At 36.7% G+C, this 18,883-nt stretch overlaps 1 protein-coding gene across 7 annotated transcripts in view; it reads left to right on the forward strand.

Annotated features, from left to right (window-relative positions):
• The window catches only part of CSMD3 (CUB and Sushi multiple domains 3), a 1,461,887-nt gene that overhangs the window by 953,526 nt on the left and 489,478 nt on the right, over nucleotides 1-18,883 (forward strand). For all 7 annotated transcript variants that reach the window (XM_070802767.1, XM_070802766.1, XM_070802772.1 and 4 more), the window contains one exon: nucleotides 3,558-3,752. In XM_070802767.1, coding sequence (XP_070658868.1) covers nucleotides 3,558-3,752 — 195 coding nt within the window. The remainder of the gene's footprint in view (nucleotides 1-3,557; nucleotides 3,753-18,883) is intronic.

An 18,883-nucleotide genomic window follows, 5' to 3' on the forward strand; every position in this document is an offset into this window, starting at 1 on the left:
ACTGCAGCCCACCAGGCTCTTCTGTCCATGGGATTTTCCAGGCAAGAGTACTGGAGTAGGGTGCCATTGCCTTCTCCAAAATCAGTCTATGGAACTTCAAATCTTGGCTTTGCTGTAATACATTTTTAGGTTTAACAACAGAGCCTCAGCATTCCCATCAATAAAGTTATAATGAGTTTTTGTAAGGAGTTGTCAATAAAAAAAAAAAAATCAGTGGTTTAGATTTAATAGAATAAGTAATGTATTGGCTAATATAAATAAGAAAGAAATGAAAAAATTTTTTGAAGGCAACCTGTGGATTATAACCTGGGAGACAGTCTTTCAGAAAGCTCTGAGGACTGTTCCACTGTTAGAGGTCAAAGCATAGTTAGGCAATTTTTTGAGACAATATACAAAGCAAGTCATGATCCCTTATGAGATTAAGAAGGAATGTTATCTCCTAAGGTGGAGAAGGCAATGACAACCCACTCCAGTACTCTTGCCTGGCAAATCCCATGGACGGAGGAGCCTGGTAGGCTGCAGTCCATGGGGTCGCGAAGAGTCGAACACGACTAAGTGACTTCACTTTGACTTTCACTTTCTTACATTGGAGAAGGAAATGTCAACCCACTCCAGTGTTCTTGCCTGCAGAATCCCAGGGATGGAGGAGCCTGGTAGGCTGTAGTCCATGAAGTCATTAGAGTCAGTCACGACTGAGCGACTTCACTTTCACTTTCATGCATTGGAGAAGGAAATGGCAGCCCACTCCAGTGTTCTTGCCTGGAGAATCCCAGGGACGGGGGAGCCTGGTGGGCTGCCGTCTATGGGGTCACACAGAGTCGGACATGACTGAAGCGACTTAGCAGCAGCAGCAATATTTCCTAAGGAGGTCTTGTTAATGGAGATGCACAATATACACTGAATAGGAAGAAAGAGGCCCAAGAGGATGGAGGAAACAAAATCTATGTTTAAATATTTATCATGCCATAAAATATGAATTTTATTTAATCAGAGTAGGATAATACATGTAAACAATTCATTATATATACCTAATAAATGCTCAACAAACATTAGCAGTTATTGTTTAGTTGCCTTCTGAGCTATTCCCTTGAAAATTCTTGTTGTATTACTGTGCTCATTTTATTGTTCTAGTTTTAATTCTTTGAGGTTATTTAGCTATTGTCTTTCTGTCATCCACATTTTTTTGTGTTTCAAAAGATGAATATTATTTTCTGAAAATAACATGATATAAATATAGAAAAAGAATCACATAAAGAAAATACCTTAGTATGTTAACAAATGTACATACTGAAACTTCTATTTCCACATATATTACCTGAAGCTATAGAATGTCAGTGATTTTTATTGTTTATGGGCAAAAGTACCATATTCCATCAGATACTGAGTGACCAACTTGATGAGTTAATATTTGTGTCACATTATAATAGAATTTAATTTCCTGCTCATTGAAAAAAATTCCACCCTCCTCCCCCAAACCCTTGCCCCAGCGCATTCAGTGCTGAGCTGTGTCGATTAGTAACTAAATGTGATTATTGTCTTTTCAAGATGACACTCTTAGTGAATACTGGCACTCAAAAGTTGTCAATGTGTAATTGCACATTGTTCAAGTTAATTTAGCCATGATGTGTTATATAGACCCTCTCTATAAATTAGTTGCTTTATCTGTAAGTTCCTTTTAAAATATTTCATATATATGTATAAATAGACAATATATGCATTTTTCTATTTACACTTTTTATGTTGTTGTAAATGCATATATCTTGTTTTCTTTTTCTTTTTTTTTTTTGGCTAAACAGGGATCATAGTTCCAACTTTAAAATGAACTCTGGGTCTCACCAAGTCCTAAGCACTGGACTGCCAGGGAATTTCCTTAAATGCATAATATTTTTAACTTTAATATTTATGGTATCTTGAAGATATTATGGAAATATTTATTTTGTTCCTTGTTCTGTTTTTCTAGTAAATGATTTAACCCATTGTATTCAAATTCTTACGCCCATGCTTCCTACTGATTGTTTTTTCCTGAAAAATTATATAGCAGATGTTATATTCAGGAGCAACCAGACTTAATCAAAATTATGCTTTTAAAAAGCACAACAGAAAGAAATTAGAAATAAGTATACATTCAAAATAAATGTTATACATTTTAGAATTTACTTAATATTATTTTGTATTGAAAGTGAAAGTGAAAGGGCTTCCCTGGTGGCTCAGAGGGTAAAGCGTCTGCCTGCAATGTGGGAGACCCTGGTTCAATCCCTGGGTTGGGAAGATCCCTGGAGAAGGAAATGGCAACCCACTCCAATATCCTTGCCTGGAGAATCCCATGGACAGAGAAGCCTGGTAGGCTACAGTCCACGGGGGTCACAAAGAGTCAGACACGACTGAACTACTTTACTTTCACTTTCACTTAGTGTTATTTTGTACTGTTAAACTTAAAAATGAGGAGATGGATAATACAATTATATAACTTATGAACAATATCAGTGATGATTTAGTGAAAAATTGAAATAATTGCATGTACTCATGTGGTATGAATATATTAAATTGTATATGCCTCATGAAATAGACTTTACATATTTAGACTTTGCTACTTTAAATATTCTTCCATTTATATTATACTAATTTAAACACAATGCAAATTTATAGGGCTCATGTAACGTATAATCTATGAAAAATTTAAGTAAACACATTGTCCTTACAATTCTGCTACTTGCTGGGATGGGGCTAAATACACATCCTGGATGATACAAGGTGAAATAAGATAGTGACCCTGAACCAAGAAACTTGCATTCGTTTGAGAGACATGAGATAAATGATCCAAGACAGAATATGTTGTGGAGAAAAAATTTAAAGCCAGACCAGGGGATACATTTCAATAGTATCTTAATGATCTGAGGCAAACTATTAATACTTTTTCTGAATTTCACATTACTCTTTAGAGTAAATGGCTATCAGGTTATTCTACATGTTAAGTGATGTGATAATGTATAATATCTACAGCTTCTATCACAGTGCCTAGAACATAGTGATTGTAAAAGAATTAGTTCTCTTCCCTTTTCCTAGATGGCAGAGAATAAATGATATATGGAAAATTATTGAAAAATTGAAAGACTTTATACTAGATTGAAACATTTCATGTTAATTCTCACAATGAGACTATCTCTTTATTCCAAACAATGAATCACAGCAGAACTTTTCAAGGACATGTAGTCAATCTGTTCTGTATTCACATTAATTGGAATTTTGTTCAACTTAACCCGGAAATTTTACTTAGATAAAGCTAATGATTTCAAGAAATAAGCAGAAACAATTCTACTTTGAAATATTGTAATTTTATCATGCAGTTCTTATTTTAACACCAATACATCTATTACACATCAGAGAGAAACAGGTGTGGCCAGAGGAGAGTCTCTCTATTTTTTTTTTTTTTAATAAATAAGGGCTTTTCTAATAATGAACATAACCTTTCTAAAATTCAATTTTTATCACCCAGATACTCAAGGTTCTGTTTCATACTACTAGTTTGTATGTTTTTCTCTTCTTTTGCTGTTCTCAAGCATTTGGACATAATGAGTGTCCTGATCCTGGAATACCAATCAATGCAAGGAGATTTGGGGACAACTTTCAATTAGGAAGTTCAATTTCAGTTATTTGTGAAGAAGGATTTATTAAAACCCAGGGAACAGAAACAATTACATGTATACTAATGGATGGAAAAGTGATGTGGAGTGGCCCAATTCCAAGATGTGGAGGTAAGCACAACGCTCAGTGAAAAATACAATTCCATCGTCACAATACACTAGAAACCATAACAGGAAAGCATTGTTCTGCCAGGACAGTTGTAATCTTAAAATATCATTTAGTATTTTTCTTTAGACATATAGTATGCAAATTACACATTTAATATTTATTATTTTATCTTTATTATTTTAACTTTTAGAAATCTTTTAGAAACTCCTTTTATTTTTTTGTCATATTCTTTTTTTTTTTAATTTTATTTTATTTTTAAACTTTACAATATTGTATTAGTTTTGCCAAATATCGAAATGAATCCGCCACAGGTATACCCGCGTTCCCCATCCTGAACCCTCCTCCCTCCTCCCTCCCCTACCCTCCCTCTGGGTCATCCCAGTGCACCAGCCCCAAGCATCCAGTACCGTGCGTCAAACCTTGTAATAGCCAGGACATGGAAGCAACCTAGATGCCCATCAGCAGATGAATGGATAAGAAAGCTATGGTACATATACACAATGGAGTATTACTCAGCCATTAAAAAGAATACATTTGAATCAGTTCTAATGAGATGGATGAAACTGGAACCTATTATAGAAACTCCTTTTAAAAGAAGTACTTATTAAAAGATATACACTAATAAATAGTAAATATTAGTTGCACATGCAGGTTACCTTCAATGTATTTCATAATTATAGCTGAGTAAACTTTATTTTTCCAGTCATTTTTTTCTTGGTATTTTAACTATTCATGATATACATTTATTTTCAAAAATGTATTATTATTAATTACAATGAATAAGTTTATGCTAAAGCACCTGTTATTTAAAATGTATAATTTTATAGGAATAGTTTACTGAACATTTTTTTTCAATTTTGATTTGAATGTAATATAATGTAGTCAAGAATGTTCAAGACAAAATATGTATTATATATGTATATATATAGCACATATATATACATGCAATGTTTGTGAGTATCGATATATCTTTGAATATATATACTCACATAAACTCGCAAATCATCTTGGTAAAAGGGAAAGATGATTATCTTAAGGATACTATTATATAGCAAGTATGTAGTGTTTTAATATAGAATCTCTAAGAGTGAATGTGGGCTGGGTTTTAGTTAGAATTGACACAGTAGGAATTAACATTTTGCATTACATTTTTCTCCTACTCTAAGGTTACATAACCATTTTATAAAAAATATATATGAAAGAACTTTTAATAAGACATAGATGAACTAGAATTATTAAGCACCTTTCAATAGATCACCATTTAGTGATTTTAGGTGGCAATTTTGAGTGGTTTCTTATTTTCTTTGCTTTCCCAATTATTTTTCTTAGCTGTGCCCAGACTGACATTGGACCTTCGTTTTCTCAATTTCTAGCTAATAAATTGGGAATGTTTAATACATACTTTCTAAAAGTATAACCAATTTAATTGAATAATTCAGCTATTACCTATAAATATTGAGTTTCATTGAACTGAGCATTTTCATAATGTCTCATGATGAAATAATCCAGACCATGCAATTAAGTTTTCCCCTTAGCGCCTTCAATTAGCACCTCCCTCCTTTTCTAATCACTTCTTCATATTAACATCAGAGGGCCAAACTAGATGACTTCACTGTTCTTTTCCAAACTTCAAATATTATGGACTTCATAGGGGTTACCTTAACAATGGCTATGACTATGCTATTATGTTTAAAATGCATAATGAATCTGCACAATGCAGGACTAAAATAAAAGGAGTAACATTCAAGTTTTTCCAAAATGCTTTGCCCAGAGCTCATCATTCTTTTAACCTAGTGCCCAGCCTAGACTTGGGAAATCAGTCAGGAAAGTCTGCATTAGTATTTGAGGGAAAAGTAGGAGATAAAAGTTTGTTTTAGGAAGAAGGCATACATAGTATTGGTTTAGTATGACTGGAGTGGAAGATAGAGGGACGGGACTTGATGAATTCAGAGGCTGCTGAAGCATGTAATACTTTGTAAACAGCACTAAGGAGATTAAAAATTATCCTGTGGCAACAGGAAGCCACTTCAGTTTAGAAGTGACATGACTTGAGCCCCTCCCAGCATGGGGTTATTTACAGTCTCAGTGGACAAACATAGAGACCACCTCCAGATAATTGGATCTCACTGAGTCCTCGCTTGGCTAACTTAGGTATTGGTTTAGGAGCTGTTTGGTGCCTGGATGCATGGAGCGGTAAAAATAATGAGGTTGACATCAACAGATCATTTGATGAATTGCTACTTTGTGTGAGAGAGCAGTTTCAATGAGACTTTTCACCATGAAAAATGAATGGTATTTAACTTTTAAAAATAAGTGAAACAAAATACTCAGAATTCTCATTTGGCACAGGCCAACAGGGTCTCAGATTCCTAAAGAGAACTGTATAAATTTTTCAAAGGAGAAGAATATTTTTTTGCATATGTGAGTAAAATTCACCTGCCAATTTCTGGATCCAACACTAAGTGGGAACATCACTAAGGATAAGACTGGAGCCAGGGAGGGCAGAATGGTAGTGGGCTGGAAGCAGTCTTACCCTGGCACTTGCCAGATTACTTGCCATATCCCAGGCTATGTTTGGAGCCAGTTTCCACTGGATAAAACAGACTACTGTCAGTTCCTTTGTAGCTAACTCTGGTGGGTTTCATTTCTAAGACTCTAATTAAGGTTTCTAAAGATTTCCTTTAGTTTTTCCAGAATTCTATTTAGGTACTAACAAAAAAAAAAGCCTGAGATTAGCTGAGGAAAGCTTTTTTTTTTTTCTTTTTCTAAGTTCATTCTTTTTTCTTTCTGTTTTTTTTTTTTTTTTTTTTTTTTTTATATATATATATTTTTTTAAATACAACTCTTCCTCCTCCATTCCCTAAGTGGCCACACAGCGACTCCAACTCACACAAAGAAATATGTCTGAGAGCCTGCTCTGCCTATAGTCTTTGTTCTTTAGCCTTTTTTATTTTGACAAAAAAAGTTTTGCTTATTATTTATTATAGTTTATCCTCTGGGACTCTCTCACAGTTTCCAATATATGCTTAATATTTTAGCTATTTTTTCAATTATCATTGTCTTAAATATTTTATGTAGATTAAATATGTACATGTTTACGTATTGTAATTAATAGAAATAACCTTCTATTTCAATTAATTTTCTAAACACAAAGAACTACAAAATCAAATACATTGTTAAATTTGCTAATGTGTATGGATTTCTATGGGCTTCCCTGGTTGCTCAGTGGTAAAGAACTCATCCTGCCAATGCAGGAGATATGGGTTCAATCCCTGGGTTGGGAAGATCCTGTAGAGAAGGAAATGGCAACCCACTCCAGTATTTTTACCCAGGAAATCCCATGGACAGTAGAGCTGGTGGCCAGCAGTCCATGTGGTCACTAAACAGACACAATTTAGCGACTCAACAATAACAATGGATTTCTGTGTTAAAATTAGAAAATTGAAAATAATTTGTTTTCATCAGAATTTGTAGAGCAAAGGAGGTCACTATAAAATGTTTTGATAAGAAAACCCAGGGCTTCAATTCACTTAAAGATTGTTCTCTCCACCCAACTCCTCTCTATCACAATTATATAGAAATTTAGGCATTATTGGCAAATTAATGATCCACCCATGTCAACCAGTCTTCAATCCTAAAACTGTGGAACATCATTAAGAAGAAAAGAAACTTTTTATCTCCCACAGGCCTTGAATAAGGATTGTTCAAACCAAAAGGGAGAAATGAAATCATAATATATTGCAGTTCTATGATCCCATAGCTGAACTAAGATTTATTTCAGATAGCTTAAATGTAATTGTTAACAGAATTGGGTTATACATTTTATTCATTGACCTAAAGTTCAACCCTGATGCATTAGCTAGGGATAGATTTAGGCTATCTTTTTTAAATTTTGAACTTTTTTCTCTAGAATGGAATGATCAAATTTCTTCATGAGGAAGAAGGATTAGATGCTTTATAAAACCTTGTGATAGTTCAGTTTTGCTGATGGAAAACAGAACACATTAATTTTTATAATTAGCATTGGAATTATTCACTTTGAATTTCACAAACTGTCTGCCTAACTCAATTTAGTAACAATCAATGACTCTTTCACTCACACCTAGGCAATAACCTGAATAAAACTGGCTTTATCTAGGGCCAGTCTCTGCACGGAGTCTCCTTCAAAGATACATCCTAGAGCCATGATGAATGGTTATGATAGGTCTCCTGTAATGGGTTGACACAGGGATTTTCATGATTTTCTACAGAGAAATATTCTTTAAAAAGTGTTCCTGATGCCCGTATCATTTGTCCCTTTTCCTTGCTATGTCTTGTTTTAAATATTTCTATGAGTTTACTGCATATCCAGAACATATTGTTCCAACACTTGCACTCAATTCAAATTCATCTTGATATTTATGCCCTCTAGTGAGCTGAAGCTAAGTGCCATTAGGTGGAGGTTTTGATGGATCTGAGTTCACTAATAGCACCAAATGTTCTATGTCATAACCTCAGTGCTTACAAAAGCAACACAATAACAGAAATAAATTAGGTGGGCTGAATAAAACAGTCTATCCTTTTAATGAAGAGGTATTATTTCTCACTTTTTATAGAGATATGTTTACTAATAAACATTTCTCTGTTTAACAACAATAATAAACAAGAATGCAAGAATATAATTAACAGCCAACAATGATGTTCCCATTAGCACATACAGTCTTCATGCACATTTGAAAGAGCATTTTCCAAGAGAGAAATGGCTTGAACTAATGGTTACTAAGGCACTTTAATTGGAAATTCAACAGCAGCAACCAGTCCTTTGGGGAGTATGTCAGGCTGGCGGAACAGGTTAGAAGTCACATATCAACCTCCCCTCACTTTTGAGAAAACACACAAATGTCCCAGGAAACTGGGTGTTCTTACCTATGAACAATGTTCCAGATAGTTATTTTAAGAAAATGCTTTCTGAGTTCCTCATTTTTGTGAATTTGTGTAAATCAGTGAATTTTTTCAGGTCCAATCCTCTGGCACCTAGAGTCGAGCTAGAACATCCTATCCTGGATTGTGCATTTTCCCCCAGAGGGGGAATTTCAACCTCAGTCTACACTGTCGTTTTGACTTTGCACTGACATTCTGCTTACGTTTGATTCTTCTTTGCCATCTGGCACTGCAATTTTTCTAATAATTTAGCTGCTTCTTGTTGTCGGTGTTATTCAGTCATGTCTGACTTTTTGCAGCCCGTGGACTGCAGCCTGCCAGGGTTTCCTGTCCTTCACTACCTAATTTTCAGAAAATGCATTCATAGCATTGTAACTGTGAAGGCTTGGAAATTCATTGTTTGTATACACAGACATTAACTATACCCCTCAATTATCCTCCAAATTGGAGACCTGGGCGTGGAGATGACAGATTATAAATAGTTTGCCATAGATGCATCAATTGGTGATGTTCCATTACTGAGTCATGTCCAGCTCTTTGCAACCTCATGGACGGCAGCACACCAGACTTCACTGTCCTTCAGCATCTCCGGGAGCTTGCTCAAACTTATGTCCATTGAGTATGATGCCATCCAACCATTTCATCCTCTGTCACTACCTTCTCATGCCCTCAATCTTTCCCAGCATCAGGGTCTTTTCCAGTGAGTCAGCTCTTTGCATCAGATGGCCAAAGTATTGGAACTTCAGCTTCAGCATTAGTCCTTCCAATAAATATTCAGAGTTGATTTCCTTTAAGATTGACTGGTTTGATCTCCTTGCTGTACAAGGGACTCTCAAAAGTTTTCTCTAGCACCACAGTTCAAAAGCATTAATTCTTCAGCACTCAGACCTTTATGGTCCAACTCTCACATCAGTACATGACTACTGGAAAAACGATTGCTTTGAGTAGATGCACTTTTGTCAGCAAAGTGATGTCTCTGCTTTTTAATACACTGTCTAGACTTGTCATAGCTTTTCTTCCAAGGAGCAAATGTCTTTTAATTTCAGGCTGCAGTCACTGTCTGCAGTGATCTTGGAGCCCAAGAAAATAAAAACCGTCAGTTTCCATTTTTTCCCCATCTGTTTGCCATGCAGTGAGGGGACCAGATGCCATGATCTTAATTTTTGAATGTTGAGTTTTAAACCAGCCTTTTCACTCTCCTCTTTGACCTTTATCAGGAGACTCTTTAGTTCCTCTTTACTGTCTGCCATTAGAGTGGTATCATCTGCATATCTGAAGTTGTTGATATTTCTCCTTGCAATCTTGATTCCAGCTTGTGATTCATCTAGCCTGGCATTTCCCATGATGTGCTCTGCCTGTAAGTTAAATAAGCAGGGTGACAATATGCAGCCTTGTCATACTCCTTTCCCAATTTTGAACCAGTCTGTTTCATGTCTGGTTCTAACTGTTGCTTCTTGACCTGCATATGGGCTTCTCCAGAGGCAGGTAAGATGGTCTAGTATTCCCACCTCTAGAAAAATTTTCCAGTTTGTCATGATCCACACAGTCAAATTCTTTAGTGTAGGCAGTGAAGAAGAAGTAGATGTTTTTCTGAAATTCTCTTGCTTTTCTATGATCCATTGGATATTAGCAATTTGATCTCTGGTTCCTCTGCCTTTTCTAAATCTAGTTTGTATATATGGAAGTTCTTGGTTCACCTACTCTTGAAGCCTAACTTGAAGGATTTTGAACATTACCTTCAGTTCAGTTCAGTTCAGTTCAGTTGCTCAGTTGTGTCCGACTCTGCGACCCCATGAATTGCAGCACGCCAGGCCTCCCTGTCCATCACCAACTCCCGGAGTTCACTCAAACTCACGTCCATTGAGTTGGTGATACCATCCAGCCATCTCATCCTCTGTCGTCCCCTTCTCCTCCTGCCCCCAAACCCTCCCAGCATCAGAGTCTTTTCCAATGAGTGAACTCTTTGCATGAGGTAGCCAAAGTATTGGAGTTTCAGCTTTAGCATCAGTCCTTCTAAAGAACACCCAGGACTGATCTCTAGCATGTGAAATGAGTGCAATGTGAGGCCGTTTGAACATTCTTTGAAATTCCTCTTCTTTGGTATTGAAATGAAAACTGACATTTTCCAGTCCTGAGCCACTGCTGAGTTTTCCAAATTTGCTGGTATATGTGCTTTAAAAGCATCTTTTAGGATTTGAAATAGCTCAGCCTGAATTCCATCACCTCCACTAGCTTTGTTTGAGTAACGTTTCTTCAGGCCTGCTTGACTTCACACTCCAGAATGTCTGGTTCTAGGTAACTGACTACACCATCATAGCTGCTATTGTGGCTCAATTGTGTGGCTTAATTTGATTCAGGCCGACTTAAGAACTGAACCAGATTCAAGAAGCAGTAAGTAAGATAGAATTTTTATCTTGATTTTCTTTGAGCTGGGATGCAAAGGTTTTAAACAATACAGTAACTAGAAAGCATCCTAAATATTTTTCTAAGCTATATTTTCCCCCATCTCCCTTCCAAGGTAGTTGTTACATATAAAAATCAACACCATCTTTGTTATTATCATTTTTTTCCTCTGATGACTACACATACATTTCTCTCATCATTAAGCTGTTCTTCTTTTTCTTCCAATTTTCCTTTTCTCAGCCCCATGCTCTTGCTCACATATTTTTAGCCCTTTTCCTCAATACTTAACCCTAAGGTTAGCCAAGACCTACCTATTAACTCCAATGTACTCTGCCCCCAAGAAAGACTAGTTCATCCCATTCTAATGGTTTTTAATTAAAATTGTGTCTCCATAGAAACTTGTTAAATACAATTTTCCACTTCATTATAAGAAATTGTGCGTTGGTTTAAAAAAAAGAAATCAAGTTTTTGACCTGTCTTTTCAAACTACTCTCTAACTTGCATTTCTACTTTATAACTACCTGCTTCTATATTTGCTAGTAATAAACCAGCCAATTAATTCCAAAAGCCTTGAAAGAGATACCATGCCTTGAGATTAAGAATCAAAGAATCAAATGAGAAAGTTCTCTTCCTAGGTGTCAAACAGTGAGCACTAAGTCATCTAGAGTTTTTCTGTAAGACAGGTGGACATAAATTGTCTTCTATCTCTGTTGTAGTCATGGAAGGAAACTTTTCTTGAGTATGAGGATTTATTATTCATTGATGTAATTTTAAAAATGCTACTGAACTGTACTCATTCAGACTGAAGAATGAGAAGGATTTATTTGCAAACCAAAAACAAGATTTCTATTAAAATGTATTCATAATTTTTCTAAAATCTGAAACACATGTTATTTACATTTTAAAATCAAATGTTACTTGATAGTTTAAAACTATAAAATCATTTAACTGTTCATGAAAAAGTTGACTAATCTCAAAATTATATACCTTATTATGTTTCATTTTAATAAGTATGCTACTCAAGATCATTTTAGTCTCTCTTCTTGGTTTCTCCTCATGTCTGTGATCTCTATTTGTGTCCTAGAGCTTGGTCTTGAATATTTTCTTCTGTCTATTTCCACTCACTCCATTCATAATTTCCATCCAGTCTCCAGCCTTGAATAACATCTATGTGTTGAAGGCTCTCAAATTTCCATCTCCAGCCTATTTCTCTGTCTGAAGTCTGGAGTTGTCTATTCAACTTCCTCCTGAATATCTCTGCTTAGATGTTTAATAGGCATCTCAAACTTAACCTGTCCAAAACTAATCAGATTCCCTGGTCATTCCAAATCTGGTACTGTCACAGACTTTCACCATCATCATTAATAGGACATCCATTCTTCCACTAATTCTAGCAAAAACTCTTAGGAGTAATTCTTGACTCCTTTCTTTCTGTCATAACCATACACAATCGATCAGAAAAATATGTTAGCTCTACTTTGAATACTTATTTTCAAAACCCATCTGCTTGTTACTTCCTTAACTGCTGAGACTGGTTCGAGCAACCATCGTCTGTGACCTAGATTACTGCAACAGCCTTCTGACTAGTCTCACTGCTTCTGCTCTTGCTCCTATTCAGTTCTGTAGAAATCATTTGTTATTCAGCTTACCTGTGCCCACCTATTAGTTTCTTCATAGTTATTTCTCCTCTAGGACTGATACATATATACTATCTGCTTCTCTCCCTCTTTTTACCTGGCTGTTTGTCCCCCATGCCTTGCTTGACTGTAGATAGCAACACCCATTTTGATATAAAGCAATCCCTTCAATAAAAACGGAAATGGAATATTGGCCTTCTGGATTATGTGGCCATGTTCTTGAATATAATTAGGATGTAATACATTCATTTAACTACATTAGAGATAAAGTGGATTACATTTAATAAAATACATTGGAAGAGTCAGATGAATGCTATTGGCTCAAAGCATTTGATTTAATTAAGGATGCTGAGTTAAGACTAACTGAAAGAAAAGTTGTCACTTCCTTGTGAAGACTCATCATAATTTCTAATATTATTATCATTTTGGCCTCCCTGAGAAGAAAAACAGTAGAAGCAAAATGTATGACTAATAATGTTTTCAGGCAAAATTTCCTGTTACTTTGGGATTGGCAACCTATACCATACCCACTAAGGAAAAAGATTTTTAAATATCCCCCTCCATAAAAACTGAGGTTCAGATACCTCCTTTGTGGTTTATTAAGTGGGTTCTGACTTATTTCTCTTAATCATAACTCAGCTATCCCACTACCAATTTATATAAGCAACAAAAGAAAAGTAAGAGAGATTGAGATATCTATCTATCCATTAATGTCTATGTATCTAATTAAACTGTTAGAGTCAAAGGTTTTTCAGATTTTCCTTTAGATCCTCATAGGAATGGAGAGCATCTTCTCTTTTCCAGCTGCTGAAATGAAGGAAGGAATGAATCACCAACTGCTGGTGCATTATCAGCATCCTCCCCTCCATCCTCCAATGTAATCACAGATGCACCTTGGGTGGGTGGGTGGAGGAAGTAAGAATTTTAAATTAATTTGGACTAAGTGTTTTCAATATTGAAAGTGATGAGAATTTTAGAGGCTGCACCCAGCATTTCTTTAAGGAGAGTAAGATTTATCAGTGCATGTTTGAAGGCTATAATTAAGGATGAAAGAAAGAAAGGAAGAAATTTCTGTTTGTCTTCCACGACTTTCATAATACTCCATAAAATGCTTACTCAAGCAAGAACTTCCTTGTTCTCAGTGGAGAACTCTCTGAATAACTATGGCTTCCTACCCATAATGGGATGTCTGAGAGAATTCCTTGAGTGAATAGGATGGGACTAGAGTCCCTGGGAAAACTGTTTGACAGCAAGACTGGACCTGCTTGCCAATGAACTTCAGTTCAGTTCAGTCACTCAGTCGTGTCCGACTCTTTGCGACCCCATGAATTGCAGCACACCAGGCCTCCCTGTCCATCACCAACTCCCGGAGTTTACCCAAACCCATGTCCATTGAGTCGGTGATGCCATCCAACCATCTCATCCTCTGTCGTCCCCTTCTCTTCCTGCCCCTAATCCCTCCTAGCATTAGAGTCTTTTCCAATGAGTCAACTCTTCTCATGAGGTGGCCAAAGTACTGGAGTTTCAGCTTCAGCATCATTCCTTCCAAAGAACACCCAAGACTGATCTCCTTTAGAATGGACTGCAAGAATTTCTCCGTGCAGTCCAAGGACTTTCAAGAGTCTTCTCCAACACCACAGTTCAAAAGCATCAATTCTTCAGTGCTCAGCTTTCTTCACAGTCCAACTCTCACATCCATACATGACCACTGGAAAAACCACAGCCTTGACTAGACGGACCTTTGTTGGCAAAGTAATGTCTCTGCTTTTGAATATGCTATCTAGGTCGGTCATAACTTTCCTTCCAAGGAGTAAGCATCTTTTAATTTCATGGCTTCAGTCACCATCTGCTGTGATTTTGGAGCCCCCAAAAATAAAGTCTGACACTGTTTCCACTCTTTCTCCATCTATTTCCCATGAAGTGATGGGACCAGATGCCATGATCTTCATTTTCTGAATGTTGAGCTTTAAGCCAACTTTTTCACTTTTCTCTTTCCCTTTCACCAAGAGGCTTTTTAGTTCCTCTTCACTTTCTGCCATAAGGGTGGCATCTGCAAACTTACCCTTTGAGAATAAGGGATTTTTTCTTGAGTCTCAGTTAGCCTCAAAAGAAAGGAAATCCTTCTCTTTCACAGACATTTCACTCTCTGGAGGTAGTTAATTTGAGGGAGCAATTAGAGTAACAATCTGATGCATAAACCAGAATATATTTGTGGTTCTCATAGAAAGAATGTATATTCACACGTTTGTCTATTCATATCTAACAATAGACTCCTCTTTTAGTTACATATTAAGGTACTATTAAATTCCTAGAGGACTACCATTGGGAAAACTAATTTAATAGCAATCTTTAGGAGTTTGCACCTAATTTCTGTAGAGCTATGCAAGAGAAGAGTAGGAGTTGTTATAGAAATGAAAAGAGGTTCAGAACTAGGATTGCTTCTCTGCATTCCTGGCACTTTAATATCTATATTTCTGGCTTTCTCAAGAATATAAGAGATGCAACTGTTTCCCATAATTTTCCTTGAAGCATCATCCAGTATGCTGAGGTTAGATAGAACAGGTGGTTTATTTGTTGTTGTTGTTCTTGTTCAGTCGTTCAGTCATGGCCAGCTCTTTGAGACCCCATGAACTGCAGCATGTCAGGCTTCCCTGTCCTTCACTATTTCCTGGAGTTTGGTCAAACTTATGTCCACTGAATCAACGATGCACTATGAAGAAAGTTAAAAAAAAAAAAAAAAGGAAGGAAATGGAACCCTCCTTGTTTATAATCCCTGAGATCAAAACCTAATTCTTCTTCAGGTCCTTAATCCCCTTCTGAGCACCTGTCATTTCTAAAATGAAAGAACACCAAGATTCTGTAGCATTTTTCTTCAAAAGACTTTTATCTGAATACAGTCTGAAACATTTCTGACTCTTTTATATCTTAAAGCATACTGGGTATCTTGAATTTGCCCATTCTACTTAAAGCAACACAGAAATGAGTCAGTACTCCAGCAAGAATTATTTATAACAGACTTTCTTCAGGCCTTAGAAAATGAAACAGGATAAATGAATTTTGTCTACTTTATCGTTTATGCTTTGCTTTCATTGTTTAAAGTGGGGAGGGGGATTAGAGGCAGTAATGTGTATTTCACATTTCAAATAGATGGAAATTACCTTTTTATGCCAGGAAACTGTTTATCCAGGAGAATATTGGAGCTACAGATTAGCCATATTCTCTTAAATTTTGTCACCATGGTCTGTGAGCCAAGAGTTGTAAAATGACCTGAGGGATTAGAATAGAGTGAGGGTTTTGTTAACAATGCAGATTTCTGGTTCCTACGTTGTAATTACTAAATCTGCATTTTAATACGTTTTTAATATAAATTCATGTCTGGATGTCTGGGCTTCCTTGGTGGCTCAACTGTAAATAATCTGCCTGCCAGTGCAGGAGGCATGGGTTCCATCCCTGCGTCAGGAAGAGCCCCTGGATAAGGCAATGGCAACCCACTCCAGTATTCTCACCTGGGAAATCCCATGAACAGAGGAGCCTGGCAGACTGACACAACTTAGAGACTAAACAGCAACAACAAAATGACACCTGTAGATGTCTAAAAAGCTTTGAAAGTCTTCAAAAGCAGTAACCACCACATGAAACCAAAAGGTCTTTTCCTCACTAACTATAAGCTACAGAAACAAAGAACTACTAGACTTTCTCACATAGAAGTATTGGCCCTAATTTCATGTGCCCTATGCACAGGGATGCTAAATAAGCCAAAATATTGCAGTTTGGAACAGAGAAAGGTTTACTGCTTGGGCCAAGCAAGGAGAATGGTTAGCTCATGCTCAGAAGACCTCAGCTTCCTGGTGGTTTTCAGAGAAGAGTTTTTTGTTGTTGTTTTTTTGTTCTATTTTTAATTAATTATTTTTTGGCTGTTCTGAGTTTTGTTGCTTTTCATGGGTTTTCTCTAGTTGTAGAAAGTGGGGGATATTGTTTGTTGTGGTGCAAGGGCTTCTTCTCATTGTGGTAGCTTCTCTTGTTGTGGAACACAGGCTCTAGGCACACGTGGTTGTGGCACATGGGTTTAGTTGCTCTGCATGAAGCATGTGGAATCTTCTAGGACCAGGTATTGAACCCGTGGACCCTGCATTGGCAGGCATATTCTTATTCATTGTGCCGCCAGAGAAGTCCCAGAGAAGGGTTTCTAGATATAGAATTTGGAGTGAGGGATGTAGGGTCAGTGACTTTCTTCTGATTGGTTGGTGGTGAGGTAACAGAGTGGTCTTTGAGGAATCTTGTGTTCAGCCTGAAGTTACTGTCCTCCTCCTACGAAGGACTTTAGTTCTTGTAGAGGAACTCTAAAAGATATACTGTTTCTGCATCCCCTCACTTCCCTGAACAATAAATTTTAAATCTGTTCTTTGGAACTCAGGGAAGGTCTAGAGGCTGAAGCTTTTGTTTGTTTGTTTGTTTGTTTGTTTTGTTTGTATTTTCTAAAAACAAGAAATGGGATACATGTACCTGAGAAGGCCCTCCAGGGTTCTGCTTGTTTTCAGTATTTCTCACTTCCTTTCTCTGGACTTTCTGTCTTCCCTCCATAATCCTCATATTCTATTCATTTTTTTCCTTTCTTAATAGAACTCACCTCTGACAAAATATCCTACAAGAACTCTTTTCTAATGCCCTTGAGATTTTACCTGTATTTTCCCCACATTTCTAGCCTATCTAGCTCAAACATGCATTTATTCTACATGTTACCTATGAATGTCTTCCTTGTATAAACTTTGTGTTTCATGAAATGAAATATAATGTCACAAAAATTTTTAAAAATTGTACCACCTAGCATAGTATCTTATATATAGCAAAAGCTAAATGTTTGTTCAGAATAAATAAATACAGAAATAATAAATAAATTAATATCAGGGAAGCACTTAAAATTGTGTGGTTAGAATCTCAGATTTACATTAAAATTGAGTTACTTTGTTTTATCCCCCTAACCATTCATTTCTGTCTTCACTAAACTTATTTTAAGGAGAATAGATATGCTTACACAAATGTCTTTCTTAGAAAATTAATCCAATACATCTATCATGGAAGTAGTTACTAACTTGGAATTTGAATTTTCCCTTTTCACTACGTAGGTCTGTGTTTCTCATCAAGTCATATGTTTGATGAATTTTTTCTTACCTACAAAACTGATATAAGAAAGAAACCAGCATTTTTATGCTCAGTTCAGTTCAGTTCAGTCATTCAGTCGTGTCTGACTCTTTGAGACCCCATGAATCGCAGCATGCCAGGCCTCCCTGTCCATCACCAACTCTCAGAGTTCACTCAGACTCACGTCCATCGAGTCAGTGATGCCATCCAGCCATCTCATCCTCTGTCATACTCTTTTCCTCCTGCCCCCAATCCCTCTCAGCATCAGAGTCTTTTCTGAGTGAACTCTTCACATGAGGTGGCCAAAGTGCTGGAGTTTCAGCTTTAGCATCATTCCTTTCAAAGAACACCCAGGACTGATCTCCTTCAGAATGGACTGGTTGGATCTCCTTGCAGTCCAAGAGACTCTCAAGAGTCTTCTCCAACACCACGGTTCAAAAGCATCAATTCTTCGGTGCTCAGCTTTCTTCACAGTCCAACTCTCATATCCATACATGACCACTGGAAAAACCACAGCCTTGACTAGACGGACCTTTGTTGGCAAAGTAATGTATCTGCTTTTGAATATGCTATCTAGGTTGGTCATAACTTTCCTTCCAAGGAATAAGCATCTTTTAATTTCATGGCTGCACTCACCATCTGCAGTGATTTTGGAGCCCAAAAGAATAAAGTCTGACACTGTTTCCACTGTTTTCCTATCTATTTCCCATGAAGTGATGGGACCAGATGCCATGATCTTCATTTTCTGAATGTTGAGTTTTAAGCCAACTTTTTCACTCTCCTCTTTCACCTTCACAAGAGGCTTTTTAGTTCCTCTACACTTTCTGCCATAAGGGTGGTGTCATCTGCATATCTGAGGTTATTGATATTTCTCTGAGCAATCTTGATTCTACTTGTGCTTCCTCCAGCCCAGCATTTCTGATGATGTACTCAGCATATAAGTTAAATAAACAGGGTGACAATATACAGCCTTGACGTACTCCTTTTCCTATTTGGAACCAGTCTGTTGTTCCATGTCCAGTTCTAACTGTTGC

The sequence above is a fragment of the Bos indicus genome, chromosome 14 (assembly GCF_029378745.1).
Source record: "Bos indicus isolate NIAB-ARS_2022 breed Sahiwal x Tharparkar chromosome 14, NIAB-ARS_B.indTharparkar_mat_pri_1.0, whole genome shotgun sequence".
Classification (NCBI taxonomy): Eukaryota; Metazoa; Chordata; class Mammalia; order Artiodactyla; family Bovidae; genus Bos; species Bos indicus.